Genomic DNA, 22,031 nt, shown 5'->3' with positions numbered 1-22,031 from the left:
GCGTTCAGCATCTGATATTGATGGTTTATAATTAGATGTAATACAGCAGATGATTTCCCTGTCCTTGATCAATGAAACCAGGGTTGGGTTTGGGGTTGGGCTTTTTTGCAGACACTCTTGATTGCTGCCTAACCCAAATGGAGCTTTGCCTCGCTCGGTTCAGCAAGAACGAGCAGAGATGAGGATGTGCAAACACAGCATCCATTTAGATTTACTATCCCCGCAATATAAACAGAGTATTTATTTCTGGCCTTTTAAGCACTAATTCCAGATTTAATGAGGGACAATGAACATTCCTCAGAGCCAGGCTCCGGGGCTTGCTTAACACCACCGACCCTCTCATTACAACTGCAGCTTAAATAAAGGGCATTTGGTACTGATGGCCATTATTAAACACTGAAGAAACAGAGTCCAGCCTCCATTTTCTCTTGATGAAATAAAAAGCATTGCAGAGAAATCACTGGGAGAGTTCATCCTTTAGCATCACCCTGTTCATCACAACAAGAAGTGTCAAACCACGTTGTATTACGGCGCAGGCTGCTCACTAATCCACACTGAACTCCTGTCCCCTCCCCAAATAAATACAGGGTTTGGCATATTTAGTGTGAAAATGGATCAGAGGCAGGAGGCAAGGAGCTGCTGTGATGTGATTTCAAAACAAGGGCATAGGATTAGAAACCCAGACTGAATCCCGGGAGCGGCAACACACAAGGAAGCCATAATTACACTCCTGAAAGCCACAAATAGTGTCGCCCAATTGAATTTGTCAACACATCCGAAATGTACTGTATGGTTATGAGCAGCACAGATGCAATAACAAAGAGCTTTCCTTACATTCAGATGGCATCTATAACCCAAAAGCTCTTTGGTGGCCATAGCACAAGGATCCCTCCAGCAGCACCACCACCTGGCACTTACAACCCCCTCCACAAATCAACCAAAAAGCAAAATACTGACCCAAAATGGGGACATGCTTTCTAAAGAAGTTCATATCATTGCCTTCCCTGGACTACGAGGATGGTGATGCTCCAGCAGCTGCCCAATAGGGCTGGGACAAGAGGGATTTGGGGGCAGCAGAGGCAATGCCACCCTCCCACGTGTCCACTAATAGGCACAGACCTGAGCTCACCAGCTTTCTGCATGGGGGTACAGCCTTAATATGCCAAGGAAAATTCCCTGCAGGGATGGAGTAGCCAATAAACCTAATAAAGGTGTGTTTTCCCATCACCTATGCCTGGGACTGTGCAATTGATCTGTGCATGCAGTTTCCAGAGCGGACTTTCACCCCTCTTTAAGCAGTGTGAGAAACAACATGGATCTAATCAGCAGCCCTAGGGTAATGGGGCATGACTTGGAGGTTTGTTAAAACCCCTTTCCGAAGTGTCCTTTCCTGCCTCCTGCCATTAGGAATGAAAACAAATAGAGCAGAGGGACCTGTTTCTAACTGTTCCCATCGCTGGGACTAAATAAACCTCCTTGTCAGTCGCCTTCTAGAGCAGCGGGTCAGGGTGATGTGCTTGGGAGGGAGCAGGAGAAATCACACATTTGTCACTGCAGAGCAAAAATGGGAAGGAGAAAGCAAAACCCAGAATCACTGCAGCTGAGTTAAAAACAACAAAGGTGTGAGATGCTCCTGCCCTCAAGGCACATCGGGGTGATGGGTGCCGGGGCAGTTGCAATAGGGCAAGGTCCTTAAGCAGTGTCATGGGGGCACCTCGCTTTGCTTCTGCATCCCAGAGGAGATGGGGACACCCCCTGAGGCACCCCAGGATGATGGGGCTGGAGGCAGCTGAAGTGTTTCCTGCTTTGTGGCTGAGCAGGGAGGAATTGGGATGGGGGTAGCAAAATCCATGTGGTGGGAGCAAGGGCAGGATGGGCACATGGGGACCTCAGCCCTGCAAGCCCCATTTCTCCTGGGGTTTTGGGCAAGCAGCAAGTACTTCTCCTATCCATCACCTACACACCCCACATGTTTTCATCCTCATTAGAGGCCTGATCCAGCCCCCTTGTGCGCCCCCAGCACGTGCACATCCATACCCGCTCTGGAGTGATGCCTCCACACCATGCAGCTAACATTCCCTGGCAATGGGGGATGATAAGAGGGAGGTGAGCACTGCCCCACGTGCCCGTCATGTTATCATGTACACTGTTATCTACAACTGCACAGCAAGGGTCCCTATCAGGGCAGCCTCGGCCAGCTCGAAGCTTCAAGGGGACTTTGCTCACAACAAATTTATTTAGCAAAACAAGTTTTCCCCTGGTTTATTCATTTTCCCTGACTTGGGCTGGAAAAGGCAGGTCTGCAGCCCACAAAATTACCCTGCAGCCACGAGACAGGCAGCAAACCTGAGCAGGACTGGCCTTCCTGCTGCCATTGCTGCCATAGAATCATAGAATGGTTTGGGTTGGAAAGGGCCCTAAGATCATCCAGTTCCAACCCCCTGTCATGGGCAGGGACACTGCACACTAGACCATGCTGCCCCAGGCTCTGCCCAAGCTGGCCTTGAACACTACCAGGGATGGAGCATTTATCACTTCTCTGGGCACTCTGAGCCAGCGCCTCAGCATCCTCACAGGGAAGAACTTCTTCCTTAGATCTAACCTGAATTTCCCCTGTTTCAGTTTGAACCCATCACCCTTTGTCCTATCACTACAGTCCCTGATGAAGAGTCCCTCTGCAGCACCCCTGTATCCCCCTTCAGACACTGGAAGCCGCTCTGAGGTCTCCACACAGCCTCTCTTCTCCAGGCTGAACAACCCCACCTTTCCTAGTCCTCAGCACCATGTCCAGAGCCCGGGTGGGAATCAGGATGCAAAGCCTGGCTCAACTCAGCTCCCCTCAAAACCTGCTACCCCCAAAGGTACCACACTGGCTCCAGCACCCTTGGGGACACACAGCACCCTCCACAGAGCCCCTCATCCCCTCTGAGCCGTGCTGCCAGCTCAGGGATGCTGGGAAATGAGGAACGCAGCCCAATAGGAGCCAACTGTAGGGAACTAAATGACACGAAAGAGCTCTCCCGGTGCGGGGATCTCTGTTCTGGATGCCCCCTTCCACCACCATGCTGCCCTCTCCCGCTGCCCGACAGCCACCCCACATCATTAAGAGCCCGATAAACACAGCCCACTGGTTATTACAAAGATGCCAAACCCTTCCTAGTTCTTGTTCCTCCCAGTTAATGTACCATAGCCGAGGATAAATTGCTATTACAAGGAACTAAAAATAAACCTGTTTCAGAGGCCATAATTGGCTTGTCTTGTTGGGCTTTTTAAGGAGCCAAAGTACCAGTTCCAGGCTATTAGCCCTAAGGTTGTAAGAGAACGGTGTAAAATATTTCTTCATTAAACCCCTACCTTCTCCATAGAGGGGCTTCTCTTTAGGGGATTTTTCCCCTCTTTTCCTTCTTCGTTTTGTTTTTCTTCCTTTTCTTGTTAAAAGACGTGTGCTATCGAATAAGCTTTAGTTAAAAGACATCTTTGGAAGCCCAGAGGTGATATAAATAGACAGGGCTCAGTGCAGCTGGAGAACCAGCCAGAGCCTTCGCTCATCTATTCAGGTCGTTTTTCCACACCACTTACAGAACATTCCTCATTCTCCTCTGTAATCCTGGGTCATTTTTAATCATCAACACCAAACATTGCAGTCCTCAGGGAGAAGGTGCCCTGTGCAAGCACTCAGTGCGCTGCATGGGATGGGGACTGTCGCCATTGCACTGCCCTGCAAGGCACCCAGGGGTGCACAGGGTGCTCCATAGGGTGAGGGCTAGGGGGGGTTTTAATTTCTGAGACTGCACCTCAATTCCTGTGCTCAGCTCTGGGCCCCTCACTACAGGAGAGACATCGAGGTGCTGGAGCAGGGCCAGAGAAGGGCAATGGAGCTGGTGCAGGGCCTGGAGCACAAGTGTGATGGGGAACGGCTGAGGGACCTGGGGGGTTCAGTCTGGAGAAGAGAAGGCTCAGGGGGGACCTGATGGCTGCCTACAACTGCCTGACAGGAGGATGGAGCCAGGAGGGGCTGGGCTCTGCTCCCAAGGAACAAGGGATGGGACGAGGAACCGGCCTCAAGCTGCACCAGGGCAGGTTTAGATGGAGCTGAGGAACAATTCCTTCCCCAGAGGGTGCTCAGGCATTGGAACAGGCTGCCCAGGGCATGGCTGCAGTCACCATCCCTGCAAGTGTTCACACACCGTGGAGACAAGGCCTCAGTGCCATGGGTTAACAGTGGCCTTGCCAGTGCTGGGGAACAGTTGGTCTCAATGATCTTGAAGGTCTTTTCCAACCCGGTTGATTCTATGATTCTAAGAGCTTTAGTTGCCACCATTACTCAATACCAGCAACAACCGTGGCAATACAAAAAGCATCTGCAAACCCCATCAGCAAGACCCCTCTGCCACAACCCCTTGGAGCAGCATAGCACTAAAATAAATAACGATATCAACGGTGATGATGACCACTCTCTAAATAACATTGCACAGCAGGGGAACCGCAGCAGAAACATCACAACACGGCCTTTTCCTCCCTGCTCTCGCACAAGGAAAGGGACGGCACATTGAAACAACAACCCAACGGGTATTTACTGCTTTGGTTTTGCAATGGGAAGGTTCCTGCTAGAAGAAGACTATTTCTGTTAGGTACAATTGCTAATTTTTGATGGTGTCTAGGCAATACCTTGTTAAAAAGGGCAAAACAACAGTTATTAATTACCCTAATTAACCCAATTCATAAGACACATTTGTGTGGCTGTCATGACAACTGCTTTGACTAACTTGCCAAGAATAGCTTAGCTGTCCATTCAAATAAATCCCTGATAATTACTAGTCTGGTTTACTGGGCTTCCGTGATAATAATAATTAGTGCTACTGTACAGAAGGGTCACACTAAACAGTTTATGAATGATGCATTTCGCATGGCGATTCCATGAGTCACGCAGCAGCCAGCACATGGAGCAGCCACGCTTCCAATGCGGCCAGAAGGGAGCCTCTGCCTGCTCGGTATGGGGACAGCATGGTGGGATGAGAGGAGAAGTCATTATGGTTGGAGGAGAAAGAACCAAGGGGTTGGGTGAAGCTGGATGGCCACCAAAGTGTCTCCTCGACAGCATGGGCGTCCATCTGTCTGTCCAGTCAACACAAGACAGGAGATGGTACTCGCTTCTAATGGAGGCACTGATAGACAAAAAGCTTTCAAGCTTGACCTGTTGCATGTTGGTATCTCACTTCACGACCTCATGTCCCTCCCTATCAGTGACTTCTGATTTTGGCAAACTTCCTCGTTATTAGAATCCTAGAATCAACCGGGTTGGAAAAGACCTTCAAGGTCATTGAGACCAACCATTCCCCAGCACTGCCAAGGCCACCATGGCACTGAGGCCTCGTCTCCACGGTGTGTGAACACTTGCAGGGATGGTGACTGCAGCCCTGTCCTGGGCAGCCTGTTCCAATGCCTGAGCACCCTCTGGGGAAGGAATTGTTCCTCAGCTCCATCTAAACCTGTCTTGGGGCAGCTTGAGGCCGTTTCCTCTTGTCCCATCCCTTGTTCCTTGGGAGCAGAGCCCAGCCCCTCCTGACTCCATCCTCCTGTTAGGCAGCTGTAGGGAGTGATCAGGTCCCCCCCTGAGCCTTCTCTTCTCCATCTGAACCCCCCATGTCCCTCAGCCGTTCTTCATTAGGTTTCAGGATCAACAACAAAGGAAGGGCCAGGTCACCAAAGGGAACGCGAGCTGGGAATGGGCAGCTTCAGCCCTCTCTGTCTCCATCTCTGCAGGAAGAAACCCTCCAACCTGCGATCTGGGTCTCCCCATGAGCAGCTACAGCTCAGCTCTCCATCACTGCTCTGAGGCTGCTGAAGGCACCAGAAGCAATTTTCTGTAGCACCAGGGCTATCTCGCCCAGCACTTTCCTGTACTCCTGATGAGGCCATGCTTTCACACACCTTCAGCTAGACCCAGCAAATGCTTCTCCTTTGCTGAGGTCTGTAGATGAAAACCGATCCATGGGATTCCCTATGGCTGCATCTATACAGAGGGGACAGGACCACAGTGACCCCACCACCAACACTGCAAAACCCCAGGCAGAGAGGGGAGCAGGGCAGGGACAGAGACAACACGCTCACAATTAATACAGAGACAGATGTCAGCTCCATGGAACTCTATGAAATCACCCTATTTAGAATAAATTCTGATTAAACACCACATATGGTCCTTATTGTCCATCCCCTGTTACCTATCACAAGAGGCGTCCGCATGCAAAAAGGGTTTTAATCTGCAAGTATTTGTCTGTTAGAGCCCTCTCCCCCCCCTCAACTTGCAATTATTCGTATTGATTGACTTTAAGAGAGCACCATGCACATGCCTCAAGCTGCCACGCGCCGAGCAAACAAGGGAACAACGCCGGGCTGCGCTGTAATCATTACCAGGGCGAGCAATTGCCCTGTCACACATGGCAGGTTATGGCTTCAGACTGGAGGCAGCAAGGCCAGATGAACACTTAAAAGGTCGTTACAGTGTGAAGAGTAAGGATGTAGAAATGACACCTCCTTTCTCAACCAATCTGCTCCCGGAGCATCACCCAGCTATGCAGAGATTTCATCTCATCAAGCCTAAGGAGCCATCGGAGGGAGGGACACAGGTTTGTGTCCTCTTTGTGTGCCAAAATAAGCTTTGATGAGGACATCTTTGACGTGTGGGGAAGATGGATGTGAGGTCCTGAGAAGGATTTCAGTGCTGGACCCCCAGCCCTGGTTGAGAGTACTTGCTAAAGGACGAGGTGCTTTCATCCACCCAGTGAGAAATGAGGGAAACCTGATGCTGAGCAGAACCTTCCCCAGTTTTCCCAAGTGAAGTTTGCAGCTCAGTTCAATATGTTAGTGCCTAATGAAGGTTTCCCCCATCCTCTGCAGGGTATAATCATTCTCCTCCTAATGAGCATGTGTTAATGGCATATTAATGCTGACAACAACCAAGTGCGGAGAACAGGAGATGAACATATTCCAAAATTCATCTTTTTTTTTCCCTCCTGAACAAAGGAATCCAAAGCAAGCCCCAGCCCAGTGGGATGCCTGTGGCTCCCACAGTGATGCTGCCAGCTCTGGTCCATGGGCTCACCACAGGATGCAGAGCCCATATGGGACCACGGCTTTGGTTTCTCATCAACCCAACCCCTGCAATTAATTGATGTACATGAAGGATCTCAGCCCATGCATGGTACTAACCTCCTCAAAGGGGACACAACCACAGTGGGGACTCCACAAGAAAGAAGAGGAACCACTTGCAAACGTCTGGAGAGGCATTCCACCAGGCAGACAGACAGGTTTGGATGCTGTTTCTAAGCCAACAGCCACGTGGATTTGATTACTAAATGTCACTGAAGCTGGGCTCCTGCCAGAGCATCCAGATGTGAATCTGAATATGAAAAGTCTAGGAGGGAGGAGGTGACAAGAGTCGCAGGCACCAAGCCCACATCTGGGTTTGCATGACCAAGTTTATGTGAGGCACGGAAAAGAACACTCATAAGATGGGTGTTTTCCTGCTTTTTCACCTTTGTGAAGGCAAAACACCGAGAGCTCCCCAAAAGCAGCACCCTTCTGCCCATGGGTGTGCTGCCAAGCGCTGCAGGGAGGTGTGGAAGCTTAATTCCCTAACTGTCCGACTCCCGTGTGCTCCCACAAGCACATGCATTTAGATGTCCAGATCAATAATCGATGTTTGAATCAATAACAGGGAATTTAGCTACATTATAAACCCAGTAAAATCAGCCAATACTGAGAAATGACTATTGAGTCCTGTGTTTTCTGTACTCACTTAGTCTAATAATGGTGAATGATATTTTCCAAGTACATTATTCAGCAATAAAACCACCGAATTATTTGATCTCTTTCTAACCTTTATGATTCTAAGCACTCTTTTTGACCCAGATTGAACGAGGCAACATCTGCAGAGCCTTTCACAAAATTGTACTCGGCGTGCACTATTGTAGGTCCGCTGCCAAAGATAAATGTTATTATTTTAAAGCCATCATCCTCCTAATAGATGAGCGCACTGCATTAGCATAGCCTGCAGAGCTCGAGCAGAGGGTGAGAAAATGCCAGAGGGTTTTTGCTTAATGGAATTTTACATACCTGACTTAGGATGGGTTAATGCAATCCACCAACACCGGAGTTTTACAACCTGCCCTGTGGCATACACCTGCCATTACAAAAGATGGTTTAATCCAACAAGCTCCAGAGCACCGGGAGAACCAGGAGAGATTCACGTCCTGATCTCTGGGGGCCAACGGGATGTCAAGACAAAGACCTCATCTACCTGGCTGCAATGCACACTAGGCTACCTGTCCCAGACCTGCATGAGGAGCTGGGGGTGAGGAGAAGGGGTGGCTGGGGTCCCCTACAGCATGCTGAGGGCTTCCACCAGAGGGATGGAAGCACGAATCACTGCAGCATTAGCAGTCGCCGCACTCCAGCCTTCACCAGCCTAACGAGAACTCAACGTAATTCTATGTTAATTCCAAGGCTAAGTACTAATCACTTGTCTGGCTGACATAAGCCATTACTTCACTCCAAATTGAGACTAGAAACTATAGGGAGACACCGAAGCAGCAACACTGAAGTCTATTCTCTCTCAAACCCTCTGACAGGTGCCATGGGCATGCTCTGCCCCAACAGGAAGAGCAAAATTGGGAGCCATCAACATCATCAGCATCCGTTTGCTGAGCTCCCAGTGATGCTCTCCTGAGGATAATGAGGACCATGGGGGACCCCAGGAGACCCTTATATCGCAGCCCTGCGAGGGTAGCACTGCCTGCAGAGCACCCCATCCATCACTGAGTCAGAGCACACTCTAATTTAAATCATAATTACACTTATAAGTACACAGATTACAACTATTTATGCTACAAATAAGACCATCCCCTACTTTAATTAACAGAAAATGATTGGAACTCAACTATAGCCCCTACTGGGAACAATATCTAATCATTTATTGAAGCGAGGCTGTGCCTGGCCCCATAGGCAGCCTGGTAGGGAAGAGGGAACGGGCAGGGATGGGGTCCCCTATCCAAGCCCTTGCATGGAAGTGGGAGCCACTGTCAGAGGGATGAGAGGTCTCCCAGTGGAGATGGAGGGCTCATCGCCAAAGAGCCTCAGGATGGAGGCAGGCAGGGAGCTCTGCCATTGCCAGATGATGGGAATTTAGCGAAGATCCAAGCAGGGCACCCTCAGTGAGGGCAGGAGCCCCAAGGACCCAGGAGAACACATGGCTGAGGAGCTTCTCTGGCTCAAAGCCCTCTGGAGGGACTTCAGGACATGGCAGCTGGAAGATACAGCTCTATCCATGGAGAAAAGTGAGTGTGCATAAGGTTACTCAAAGGCTACGTGCGCTTGGCCTTACAATGCCTTTGGATGCAGCATGAGCTTTATGCAAACTGAATGACAGGGAGAAGCCACAGCACCCAAATAGCTCAATACAGCAGGAGTTCACTTGGAAACTCCCCCAAAAAAGGCCAGACGTAGTGTGCAAGACCATCCTCTTGATGTCATTTAAGAGCCCTCAAAACTTACTACAAATCTTGCCTAATTTAAGGGAAAATTCTTCTCTGCCATGTAAATTTAGCTGCAGGAGGGTTTTTTATAGACTCAGCGAGGAAGAGTTATGCATCAGAAATAGGCATCAGAAATTCAGATTTACTAAAAGGAGAACAAAAACGAGCCTCTCTGCTTTCAGCAAGTGAGCCATAAACCCCAATCCAGCAGCATAAAACCAACTGAGATATATATACGGTTATACAATGTATTATATTCTTATTTATATAATTAGGTAAAATACGGAATAATTCTAGACACACTTTTTATATGATTATAAATATTTTGTGTGTATCAGAGCATATTGTCTATAATATATATCATATACAGTATGCAATATATAACAATATAATCATATTCCTGTTGAGCACCCTAGGTCTTGCCATCAGAGGAGAAGGTTTTTACCGCTAAATACAGCTTGGCTACTGCCACCACACCACACACCATCCCCAATTCCTCTAAGGACCCTTGCAGCAAACACCCTTGGTCCCACCTATCCAGGACCCCACTGCAGGCTGGAAAACCCTTGGAAAAGCCAAAGGGGTGCCAGGATAGGGTTGCAGCCCCATATCACCCATAGAAAACATACATGATTTAGTGATGAAGTTGGCAGCGTAGGTTTGGATGATCTTAATGATCTTTTCCAACCTAAATGACTCCATGAAGAGCCAAAGTGTGTTGAACCAAAGGTTTGCCCAAGACGCAGCGAGTGTAGCCATCAGTGAGAGACGTGGTTAAATGGGAATGGGAGCTGGCATGTGTATCCTTGCTGCAAGGTATTCAAATGAGGTTTTCCACACAGATTGCTCGGAGCGATTACATTAGGAGAAGTGTAATTTGGTTACGCTGACCTTGGCATGGAATAGAGAGCTGCTGATTTCCATAATGTCAGCATCCGATGCTCCGAGAGGTCAGGGAACATGCAGTGATACACAGAACTCTCTGGGAGTCGTTAAGCTGTGGGATTTGCTGGGAGTTGCCATTTCAGGGCACATTGGGAGTGAGTATGGAGAGCATCCAGGTTGGTTTGGGGTGGGCCTGGTCCCTGGCAGAGTCTGCTGAGCTTTCCCTAGGGAGAGGATACCCAGTGGCTACCTAAAGCTGAAAGCATCACTCCTCTTGGGTGGGCTCCCGAAGGATGAATGCTGCTGTTAGCTCCTAGACAGGGATACCCAGGTATGGGAATGCCGAGGCACAGATGGAGCCGTGACCTGTGCTTACCCAGCGCGGTGCACATCGCAGGCACAAAAAGTGCTGAGTTACAGTGACCTCCCAAGGAGAAAGCAAGACTGGCAACGCTGGCTGCGAAGTCAGCCTTCTGCCTAGCGGAGCATCGGCGCTGATCATGCTTTAATTATTATCCCTGCTCAAAATAAGCCTCATTCCAAGAGCCTGGCATGCCTCAGCACGGCACACTTTCTCCGGGTTGGAAAACACCTCCTTTCCTTTCTCCCCTTCCCCTGCTCTATCCACAGTATTACTCAGAAGCAAGCCAAATCCCTTCCAATTATGTATCGTGACGTCTCCCCAGCGTTACACTAAAGCAAGGCCCTTTGCTTCTAAACGGCATGGTTTATAACAAATTGTCTGTTAGACCAGACAGAAAGTGATTTCCTCAAACCCAGCATATTAAAGTGAGTACATTCATTCTGGTTGTAACACACCAAATGTGATTACAACAGACACTTTGGGGGCTTTTTAAGGCTAGCAGAGAAGAGGAGGATAAGCTGGAGGGGAAGAAAGAATTGACAAGTAGAGAAATGACAGAGAGAGAGGAGCAGCCACGCTGATTTCATTCCTCCCAAAACAAAACTCTTTGTGTGCTGTAGAAATGTGCTTTAGTTAACACCACCAGATAGCCAGAGCAGAAACTGCCGCTGCTGCCTGCAACGAAAATTGCTCTATTGTGCTTCGAAACCCATTTTCTATAGTGAGGAGAACGCTTTCCAGGTAGTAAAAAACCACATATGAAACCAACAGGGCCTTATCCTGCAACTGTTGCTCGCTCAAATAATCCCCACTGCCACCAGGAGCCCCAGTGAAATCAGTGTGAGTGAGGATTACAGGGGAGTGTATCAAGGTTGGGGGATTAGACCGGGATTATCACTAACACCAGTAATTCCCCATCCTATTGATGGTGGTTACCAGCTCAGGAGGTGGCAGATCCCCACGGACATGACCCCCATGGGCAGACCTGGGCCTGGGGCTTGTCACCATGTGGGGACCCAAAGGATTCCGCCTTGATCATCTCAAACCTACCAGAGCAGCACCAGAGCAAGGCCATGCCTTATCCTCATTCTGTTTATAGTCTAAGGGCAGTGCTGCTGCTTACCTTCCCTGCTGCTGCCAGAGCAGAGCCATCTGGACCCCCAGAGAGCATCAATCCCGCACCTCCATGCCAATTCCACCTCTGGAATTCCCCCACCCCTGTTTCACACCTCTTCGCCTCTCCCATGCTGGGTCCTGCTGGGTCACTGTGGCCCCAGGTCAGAGCAAGGGGCAGAGAGAGCTGTGGTATCCCAGGGGATGCTCCCTGTTCCTGGGAATCACACGATGCATCAGCATCGTTTCCCAAAGCGGCACAGATTTTGGATGTCAAACTGCCTCTGAAACCCAGATGCAGCCATTGCACACACAGAGTTTTCTTTTAAAACCACCAAGTCAAGACCGAGGCATGGAAGTGTAACCCAAGGGTGGCTGCTCGACATGCGAGTCATGTCCCAGGCATCCTAAAAGGCTCGGCATTCAGACCACTTTCCACACCAACCCAATGCAAACTGCATTTTTATCAAGGAAGCTGCCTAATGGCACCCATTCCTTTTGATATTTAGTCTCCTGGTACAACTTTCAGTAATAAACATGCAAAACCTAACAACAAGCCCTTTTGGTTTCAAAGCTGACTTCTCCTCCGGCTCAGCAGGAAGACAAAGGAAAGCCCTCGGCAGCAGCAGAGCTCTGACCGGCAATGCCCTCGCGGCTCCAACATGTCCCACTCTCCCTCCTGCTAAACAAGTCCAAACACTAACGGGGCCCAAGCCTCCCGCTGTCAGCCACAATCACCAGAGCTGCTCATAACACTTCCTGCCATCGCCGCCTACAGCCACGAGGATGCTCAAAGGCCACAGGCAGGCATCCCTGAGTGGTACCCAAGAGGCCAGAACCCCCCCACCCAGGATGTCCCCCACTGCCTCCCGATGCTGTCTTGGCAGCCAAGCCCTGACCCAAAGGGAAAAGTTTATCAAGGATCACCCCAAACTTGTTTTGCAGCCCCTGCATTAGCTACTGTTTAACCCTTCCTGTATCATCAGGGGAAGATGGGGAGCACCAAGGAGCACAGTTACCACCAGCACAGCACCACAAGCCCCGGGACCTGCCACCACGGCAGGGAGGACACAGTTCCTGAAGCTCCACAAACAACCCAGCCTCGGGGACTTGTACTTCAGGGCATAAGGCAAATAAAGCTCACATTAAAGACCAGCTACACTGCAAACCCACTACTGCTTAGGACAGCATGTGTCTGCAGACGTTTACTCCCAGCCACAACCATCATATGCTACATGACACCACCAGAGACACATTTACCTCCCTATTTTATCTTTTATCAACCAATACTTTGCCTTCCCATCAGGAAAAGTCACTCCTCGGTGGAGCAGCATCAATATCTCCATGATGCTGACACCTCATAAGGGCTCCCTGGGGAAACGCCGGCAGCATCATCACCGGAGGCGATTCAAACCAGCCCAGACAAAGTCCCACCAGATGTACTGCAGGGGAAGGTTTGGCTCTGGAAACCCCGGGCTGGAATTGTGTTTATTAAATCATCACCACCTGGAGGTGTACCAATAGCACATCATCACACTGCAATGCTTGCTAAGGCAGTGACAGGCTGCGATGAGTAAGAAGCTGTAACGGTCCTCTGGACATGTGAAAGCATCTTTTATGGTGTTTCTGTGTCATCCTGTGTGCCAGGCCATGGCTGTCACTCCAGTCACCACTAATCCTCCTGCCCCTTAGGTAGAACCCACACCACCAGCGAGATAATTTCCCTTGCAATAGCTGGGAGCATAACACTGGGACTCTGCCAAAAAACCATAGACGTTCCCACCCTAACCCAAACTTCCAAACAGCCTGCAGTTGGGATTTCTCCTCCCCGTGCCCTGGCCCTGCCCTTTTGTCCAAAAGCATCCCCAGGGAGCAAGCAGATTCCTGCCAGGACATGCTGCTCTCCCAGACAGCATCCACCCCAGGGCTGCTGTCCGTTAGCAGGACTGGAAAGCATCAGCTGCTGGAGGGCATGTTCTAAGCTGACACTCCATAGCAGCCATTACAAAAGACAAATGTATTTCTCACAGTGCATGCCACCAGCACAAGAGCTGGGGATGGAGAAACAATGCAAAGCAACAAGCATCCCAGCTCCCTCACATGAGGGTGCACAGGGCATGGGGACCTCCACACGCTGCCAGACCCCAGGCTAACCGCTACATCGACGAGGGACATGGTCAGCGCTGCCTCCTGCCCTCCGCTGCCTGTTAACTTCATCAGCTGAGCTATGATGTTCCCAATGGTCCTTCCCTCCTTCCTGGCACCACAGACTGCTGCCAGCGTGTGCTGCTGGCTAATGCCAGCGTGGGATGGGTTTTATGACTGCATTTTGTCTGTGGCAATGACTCACAGGCTGACAGGGTGCTCCCACACCAAGGCACCAGCCAGAGATATGCTTGAGACACCTCTCCAAAGGACATCGCTCGAGGAAGGCAGGAATTCCCCAGCATCCCAACAGTGATGGTCGCTCACAGCTTGGCATGTGTCCCCCGGGCTGCTGGGTACCCTGAGCCCCTGCTGGTACTCAGTAAAGAGCACAGGCAAATCTGAGCATCAACAGACATCCCCTAATATATGAAGGGTGATGTTTCCCATCCCCAGCCTACCTGGGCACAGCACAAGGAGAGAAGCCAGCTTCAGTAACAGCTCTTCTGCCTTATTTGACCACAGACAGGCTTATCCCAGACTGCTCCCATTCACACTTGGATGCAACATCCCTGACCCTTCCCACTGGGATACAGAATCAATCAGGCTGGAAAAGACCTTTCAGCTCATCCAGTCCAACCATTGCCCAGCACTGCCAAGTCCACCACTAAACCATGTCACTAAAGGCCTCATCTACATGGTTTGTGAATGCTTCCAGGGACAGTGACTCCAGCACTGCCCTGGGCAGCCTGCTCCAATGCCTGATTATCCTTTTCACTTGGGAGCAGAAGAGCCCACTCAAGCCCTATGGCTGGATACATGCAAGTAGACTATGTTAGTGCTTATACCCAGGTCATTTCCACTCTCAAAGCTCAAAGCTGCACCTCCACTTTGAGCAACAGACATTTGGGCTGAAGCATCCTAAAACTGGTCCAACACTCATATGTGACCTCTTGGGAGCTGGTTCTGCAGCCTCAGCAGAGGTTAAACACCAGGGTTCAATGAACATCACCAATACACACAGAGCAGGATGAGGCCCACCAGCACAAGCCCTCTCCAGCAGCCTTGAAGGCTTCCAAAGAGGGCCATGCTCTGCTCTCCATAGCACAAGGATAAATGTGAAGCAGCTCCACTGTCTCCAGCAGCACCGTTTTGCATTTACACCAGCACACTGAACGCAAAACAGAGCGAGCCATAAATATTTCAGCTGCTTTTTCAGCTTTGTTATTCCGTTCAAAGCAGGAAACATGACAAACCTTTGATTGTTTTGCTTAATACCAAACAATAATTCAAAGAGAGACAAACAAGCAACATTAAATGATGCCTGTGATATACAGGAAAGCCAATGAATTAGAAGAACCTGATGAGGATGGTGTGGATCCAAGCAGCCCCTTTCCCTGCCTTCAGCATCCCTCCCATGCCTGCATGGTGAGGGGACAGCAGGGCTAGCCAGTGACAATGGGGCACCCCCAGCACAACCCATTGCCTCCAGAACAACAACCACCAACACTGCTTTCAATGCCCGCCTAAAAACCTCCTGTGAAGGCAATGAGTGTCTCCTCCCTTGAGCATCTCCACACTCCAAACCCACCTGCAAAGCATCCACCACAGCCTGGCCTGACCTGACCATGCCAGCATCCCTGCCTGGGCATCTCTAAGGCTCTCTGCAGCGCTTGGAGGTGAAACATCCACCATGACCACATGTTGGGGCTGTCCCAGAGCCCGCAGCTTCCATCCTCCATCAGTCCCTTGCTCCAGAGCATCCAACACACAAAGCCAGCATTGCCCATCGCTCAACACATCCTTTGGGCAGCACTTACACCAACAGCACAAACCTGCTCCGGATGCCCAAGGGGTACCAACACTCACCTCCGGCAGCGGCATCCCGTTGATGATGAGGTCGGGCTGCTGGGGGCTTTGCCCCGTGAAGGTGTGATGGTAGATGTGGTTGGAGCCGGCATTCCTGTTGTTCTGGCTCTCCACATTGAGGAAGGTGCTTTCGGAGCGGCGGCAGCCCAGCGGCAGGGTCTGCTGGTGGTAGTCGAAGTAGTTGAGGGATGAAGTGAGAGAGGAGCAGCTGACAACGTTCATTTTATCCGTCTCCTCCACGTCCCGCGGCACCAGGCGGATATCATTCTTGCTGATCTTCTTCTTCTTGCTTGATTTCTTCTGATGCCCATAGGAGTACTCTGCGATTCTGGGGGACAGAATGGAAATGAACAGCTGAGAGCATCCTGAACCTGCCCCGCTAAATACACATGCAGAAACCCAGAGGGCTTGGCCCCCATCTCCATGTAGGCTTCTTAGTCATGCACATTACGTCATGTTTCGGGTCTGGTGGCACGACACCATCTTTAGCTTATTTTCATATGTATGATGCTTGCAGGTCAAATATGGAAAGTAATGGGAAGGAAGAATATGCCTCTGGGGTTTTATCCTAGTGTTTGTGATTGCTGATATTTAGCTACTAGGAGTAAAGTCCAGCCTGCAGAGGAGAAAAATGGGGATGCTAGAATCAGTTTCCATGAACTGAAAAGGGTACCTGAATTCATTTCCATGAAGACTAAGGATTCTAAATGGGATTTAATTTGGTCCCCATAATGCAAATTCAAAATGAATAGAGCATTTTTTTTTCCCCTAGTTCATTTTCCACAGCAGTAAATAAAGCAGACCCAGAAGCAGCCCGAGCTGGCAAGCTCGAGCCTCTCACACTCCAAAGGCTGTTTGTTTATTAATGCCTTACCCAATTTGCTGCTGTGTAGGCTATCTCCTGATAATACCCAATAACCCAAAAGCTCTTCTCCAACCGCATCCTCTTCATCCCTCACCCCCTGACACGCACACCCCCTTCTGCTGGGAGATGCTTTTTGCCTCCTGGAAATCGGAGAGCAACAACCATGTTTTGCAAAGAGAAATGATCCTTTTTGACCTTCTTTTTCTCTTTCCTCACTGCAAGCTTGTTTTTCTCTGCCTTTCTTTCCCTCTTTCGCTTCCCACCTGCCAAAGGAACCGACTGATGAAGTGCCTTGTTTGCCTTCTGCAAAGCACCGGAGGGAGAAAGTTACCCTTAAGACAGCAGCCGAGCAAATAACCATAAATACATGACCGCATCTCGCAGGAACTGGGGATGCTCAGCTCAGAGTGGCTCCTTTTTCCAAATGCCAATGCCCCACAGATGGATTTGCACATGCACAGCACAGGGCAGCTCGATATTTCCCAGGGAAGCACATCAAATGCTATCCCTAGTCAGGAATGCACATCTGAAAGTGAGGACTTTGCTTTTCTCGTGGTTATGATAACAGCATTTAAAAATAAAGGGGGAAAATTCCCATAGCTGCAACAGAAATAATGGGATGAATAAATAACACAGTTTTATCTAGGAAGGCAAATATTGGACAAATCTTCTTGTTCCAGGAAGCTAATTGCCTGAGCATGAAAACGCCACCAAGTCGAACAGCTCTCATATAACCTGATGTGCCTCATAAATTAACCCATTTTATGAAGCCTCTCCAGCAGCTCTGCCGGGGAACCTCTCAGATAAGGCTCTGCAAAGCCCAAAGGCACGCAGGCAGCGCAGGGAGAGGGTGCCCACGGTCACCATGAGCCTACCTGGTGCTTCTCCACCTCTGCAGCCAGCTTCTCCTGCTCAGATGCGCGCTGATAAGAGCCCGTGCATCGCCCGGAGCATGCAGATAAATCAGGGGAAGGCAGGGATTGCTGTCGTGCCACCAATCTATACGTTGCTGCCTCATCTAACAGTGCTTGATGAAGCTTTAATTGTTCTGTTTGCCTCAATGTTTTAAGTTTGGCAACGCGAGAGCCCAGTTATTTCCTGCAGGCATTCATTTTGCTGTCCCTTCTCTATTGACCAATTATTTAATTAAACTGCACTTCATTAATCCCAAAGCCATCACAGCAAACCCAGAGTTTATGCCGATGTGTGAAGCTATTAGGGGCTACCACCACGGTGTGATTTTTATCCATTCAGCTCCTATTCTCATTGAACGGGCCAAGCTGGCACGAAATCTGCTGGATGAGCTTTCACTTGAAGCCTGACATCCCATAATACAGCACAGACCGACCTTTATTTGCAGATGATTTTTTTCCCCATTGAGGAAAAAGGCTTTAAGCTGTGAAAACGGGGCATAAAACCCAAACTCTCCACCATTATTCCTGCTTAAATAAAAGTTTAAGGACTGCACATGCCCCCCCCCCCCGCCACAGAATTGCCGGGGGCCAGCGTTGCGTTTCCAAGGTAGAGCCAAATTAATTCCCATCCCTCCCCTCCGAAACGACTCGGAGCCCAAGGAATGGAGAAGTCATGGCTATTTCACTAGTAACAGGATTAAACCATTTATGAGGCATTGCAGCTGCTCTTTTATGGCATCTGATTGATATTCATGTGTGGTTAGCATTTGTCTCCTAACTTGTGTAACACAGAGAATAGTAAAAGAGAGACAATAATCGCCGGGCTGTTACATATTCAGGGGGATGGATTTCCCCTATCACCCTTTCAGCAGCACTGGGCACGGGGCTGACCTCCCCTCCGGCATTTCGGACCTAAGAGCACGCATCCAGCCAGGGCAAAATCCCTCCTCAGCCCCATTGCTCCCAGTCCAACCGGCCGTGCCGGGTGCCGGAGCAGAGGATCGGGGTGAAAAGGGGTGATTTGGGGCACTATTCCCTCCAGCTGGCCCCAGGAGGAGCCGCATCGGGTGCACAATGGCTCTTTTGAACAGCGAGCAAGGGCTCGGGGAAGGTCTGCAGCGGGGATGCTGCGGTGGTCGGGGGCTTCCCGCCCCCCATTGTGAGCTATGGGAGAGGCGCTGGGAATGGGGGGCTGCCCGCAGGAGCCAGCCATGCCTCTGGCAAAGTGTTGTCCTCCCGTTCCCTGCGACGGGGATGCTGCAACAGATTGTCAAGCTGCACGATTAAGTGGATCTGTTACTCGGCACGGATTTGAGCTCTCCTCCCAGGGAGCAATTCCTTAAAGCTTCGCAGGGAATCTTCCTAGAGGAACCTCACTTTTATCCCTAAAGGAAATCTATCCCCCCCCAGGCCCTCCCTTAAGGATACAGCAGCAAAGGGAAAAGTGAGCGTGGTGGCAAAAATCAAAGCAGGGTGCACAGAAGAAAAAGAGGTCTTTACCTGCAGTTGTAGGTCCTGATTTCCTTGTTATCCCTTTTGCACTTGACTGCCACGAAGATCATGGTGACAAAAAGAATGGCTGCGATAGACCCCAGGGCAATAATGAAAATCAGGGAGAGGTTAACAGATCCTATGGACTCCTGGGCATCCAGGGCTGGAGACAGGTATATCAAAATCAAGGCGGAAGCCGACAGAGATGTTTTCCCATGGTCGTGAGCCACCACGATCAGCTCATAGGCTGTCTTGGCACTCTCCCCAAAGGCTCTGGTGGTCCTTATCTCTCCATTGACCTGGTCTATCTCAAAAAACCCTCTGTCTCCTTCCACCATTTCATAGGAGAGTCTGCCATTTTCACCCTCGTCGTAGTCGTCTGCCTTGACCACGGTGACCAGGTAGCCGACCCCTGCGTTCCTGGGGATGTACACCTCCGCCGTCCCATTGACCAACGGTGGGGCTGTGATCACCGGGGTGTTGTCATTGACATCCAGGACAATCACCCTCACAGTGGCATTGCTCTGCAGGGAGGGGTTACCCCCGTCTTTTGCCAAGACCTTGAACTCAAAGGCCTTTGTCTGTTCGTGATTGAAGGACCTCAAAGCATAGATATCTCCAGAGTTGGGGTTGATGGAGACATAGGTGAAGACAGGCATGTCCCTGACTTGGGAGGGCACGATCTGGTAGGAGACACTGCCATTGAGGCCCAGGTCAGGGTCCCTGGCCGAGACCGAGAGGAGATAGGCCCCCGGGGTGTTGTTCTCCTGCACGATCACCTGGTAATAGGGCTTGGAGAAGTGGGGATGGTTGTCATTCTCATCGGTGATCTTGACAGTGAAGGACTTGGTAGCCTGCAGGGAGGGAACGCCGTTGTCCCTGGCCTGGATGGTGAGGTTGTACTGGTCCCTCTGCTCCCGGTCCAGCCGCCCATCCACCAGGATAGTGGAGAAGCTCTCATATTCCTGGAGCCGGAAGGGCACATTGCCCAGGAGCTTGCACTGCACACGCCCATTGGCCCCGGAGTCGCGGTCCGAGACACGCACCAAGGCAATGACATAGCCCGGTGGGGCGTTCTCGCTCACCTCCACCAGCTCGCTGTTGACAGAGAGCAGGTTGATGAGCGGTGGGTTGTCATTGGCATCCTGGACGCTGATGGTCACTTTGCAATGGGCGGGGATGGAGTTAGGCCCCAAGTCCTTGGCCTGCACGTCCAGCTCATAGACGTGACCCTCCTCATAGTCAATGGCACCGCTCACGGTGATGAGGCCACTCTGCGGGTCGATCTGGAAGAGCTCCCGTGCCCTCTCGGAGACATAACTATGGAAAGAGTAGAGGACCTGGCCGTTGGTGCCCTCATCCGGGTCGGAGGCGTTGAGGCGGATAACTGGTGTGCCAGGCGGGGCGTTCTCAGGCACGCTGACGGTGTAGGCCGGCTCCTCGAAGAGCGGGTTGTTGTCATTGGAGTCAATGACGCGGATGCTGAGCTCCACCGTGCCGAAGTTGGGCGGGTCACCCCCATCCAGCGCCGTGATCACGTAGCTGTAGTGGGACTGGGTCTCGCGGTCCAGGCTCTTCTCCACCACCAGCTCGGCAAAGCGGGACCCATCGCCCCGCGTCTTGGTCTCCAGCCCGAAGAGGTCATTGGGGGTGATCTCGTAGCTCTGCACACCAAAGCTGCCTGAGTCCGGGTCGTAGGCGCTCTCCAGAGGCACCCGGGTGCCGGGGCTGGCAGTCTCCGAGATCTCCAGCTCAATCTGGTCGGTGGGGAAGCTGGGCGCGTTGTCGTTGAGGTCCTTGATCTCCAGCTTGATCACGCAGATCTCCATGGAGCTGGACATCACCTCCAGCGAGATGATGCACTTGGGGCTCTGCCGGCACAGCAGGTCCCGGTCGATCTTCTGCTTGGTCACCAGCAGCCCGGACCCGGGGCTGATGTCCACCAGATGGGGGGCCGAGTTGGAGACCACCCGGAAGGCAGCGGGCTGCCGGGGGTCCAGCACGAAACCGGCGTCCCGGGCGTCCTTGGCGACGTTGGCGATCACCGTGCCGGCCCGCTGCTCCTCCTCCACCGAGTACTTGAGGTTGACGAGGGCCCCGGCGCCGGCCCACAGCAAGGCGGCCCCCAGCAGCGCCGGGAGAGCCCCCATCGCCGCCGCGCCGCGCCCCGACGGCCGCCGGCCGCCCGCCTCAGGGCCCCGCCGCCCTCATGCGGGCAGCGCCCGCCGGGCTGCCCCGGCGGCGGGCGGGCGGGTGCGGGCACCGGAGCCGCGGTCCCCCGCGTCCACGCACCGCCGCCCGCTCAGGCGCTCCGAGCCGGCAGCGCCGCGGAGGGGCCGGGCATGGCGCGCGGGAGCGGGGCGCCGAACAGAGCCGAGCCGAGCGGTGCCGAACCGAACCGAACCGAGCGGAGCCGAGTAGTGCCGAGCTGTTCCGAGCCCGCTCCCGCCGGCGCTCGCTGCGGCGGCCGCTCGCCACTGCCCGCAGTCCGGAGCGCCGGCGGGCGGCGCGGGGGCGGGCGGCGGTGAGTGGCAGCCAATGGGCGCTCGGGGGCGGGGCCAGCACGCCAAGCCGCAGCCAATGGGATGGCTCCGAGCCGCGCTACCGGCCGGCGGGGCGGAGCCAAGGCGGGACCCGCGGAGCGGAGCGGCCGGGAGCGGGGCAGGGTGGCCCCGCGGGGCCCAGCCCGCACCGGAGCACCAGAGGCTGTGGCAGCCGCTGCGTGCCGCGGGCACCGATGGGTCCCTCTTCGGGGGCCCCCCCGGGCACCGGGATCACCCCCAGGCCCCTTCAGTCGCTTCCCGCTCGGGAAGGAGTGAGCCCCACAAATGCGCCCCGGCTGCACGGGTTGG

General features: G+C 52.0%; 1 protein-coding gene across 2 annotated transcripts in view; it reads right to left on the bottom strand.

Moving 5' to 3' along the window:
- The window catches only part of PCDH19 (protocadherin 19), a 60,789-nt gene extending 39,432 nt beyond the window's left edge, over positions 1-21,357 (bottom strand). For both annotated transcript variants that reach the window (XM_062627435.1, XM_062627436.1), the window contains exons 1-2: positions 19,189-21,357; positions 15,910-16,237 (exon numbers count right to left, since the gene is read on the bottom strand). In XM_062627435.1, the coding sequence (XP_062483419.1) occupies positions 15,910-16,237; positions 19,189-21,329 (2,469 nt within the window). In that variant the 5' untranslated portion in view covers positions 21,330-21,357. The remainder of the gene's footprint in view (positions 1-15,909; positions 16,238-19,188) is intronic.
- Between the last annotated feature and the right edge of the window lie 674 nt (positions 21,358-22,031).

The sequence above is a fragment of the Pezoporus occidentalis genome, unplaced genomic scaffold (genome assembly GCF_034315485.1).
Source record: "Pezoporus occidentalis ecotype Australia unplaced genomic scaffold, CSIRO_AGI_Poc_V1 ctg30, whole genome shotgun sequence".
In the NCBI taxonomy this organism is placed as follows: domain Eukaryota; kingdom Metazoa; phylum Chordata; class Aves; order Psittaciformes; family Psittacidae; genus Pezoporus; species Pezoporus occidentalis.
The sequence above is the reverse complement of the archived record's forward strand: the minus strand, read 5'-3'. Positions and strand labels throughout refer to the sequence as shown.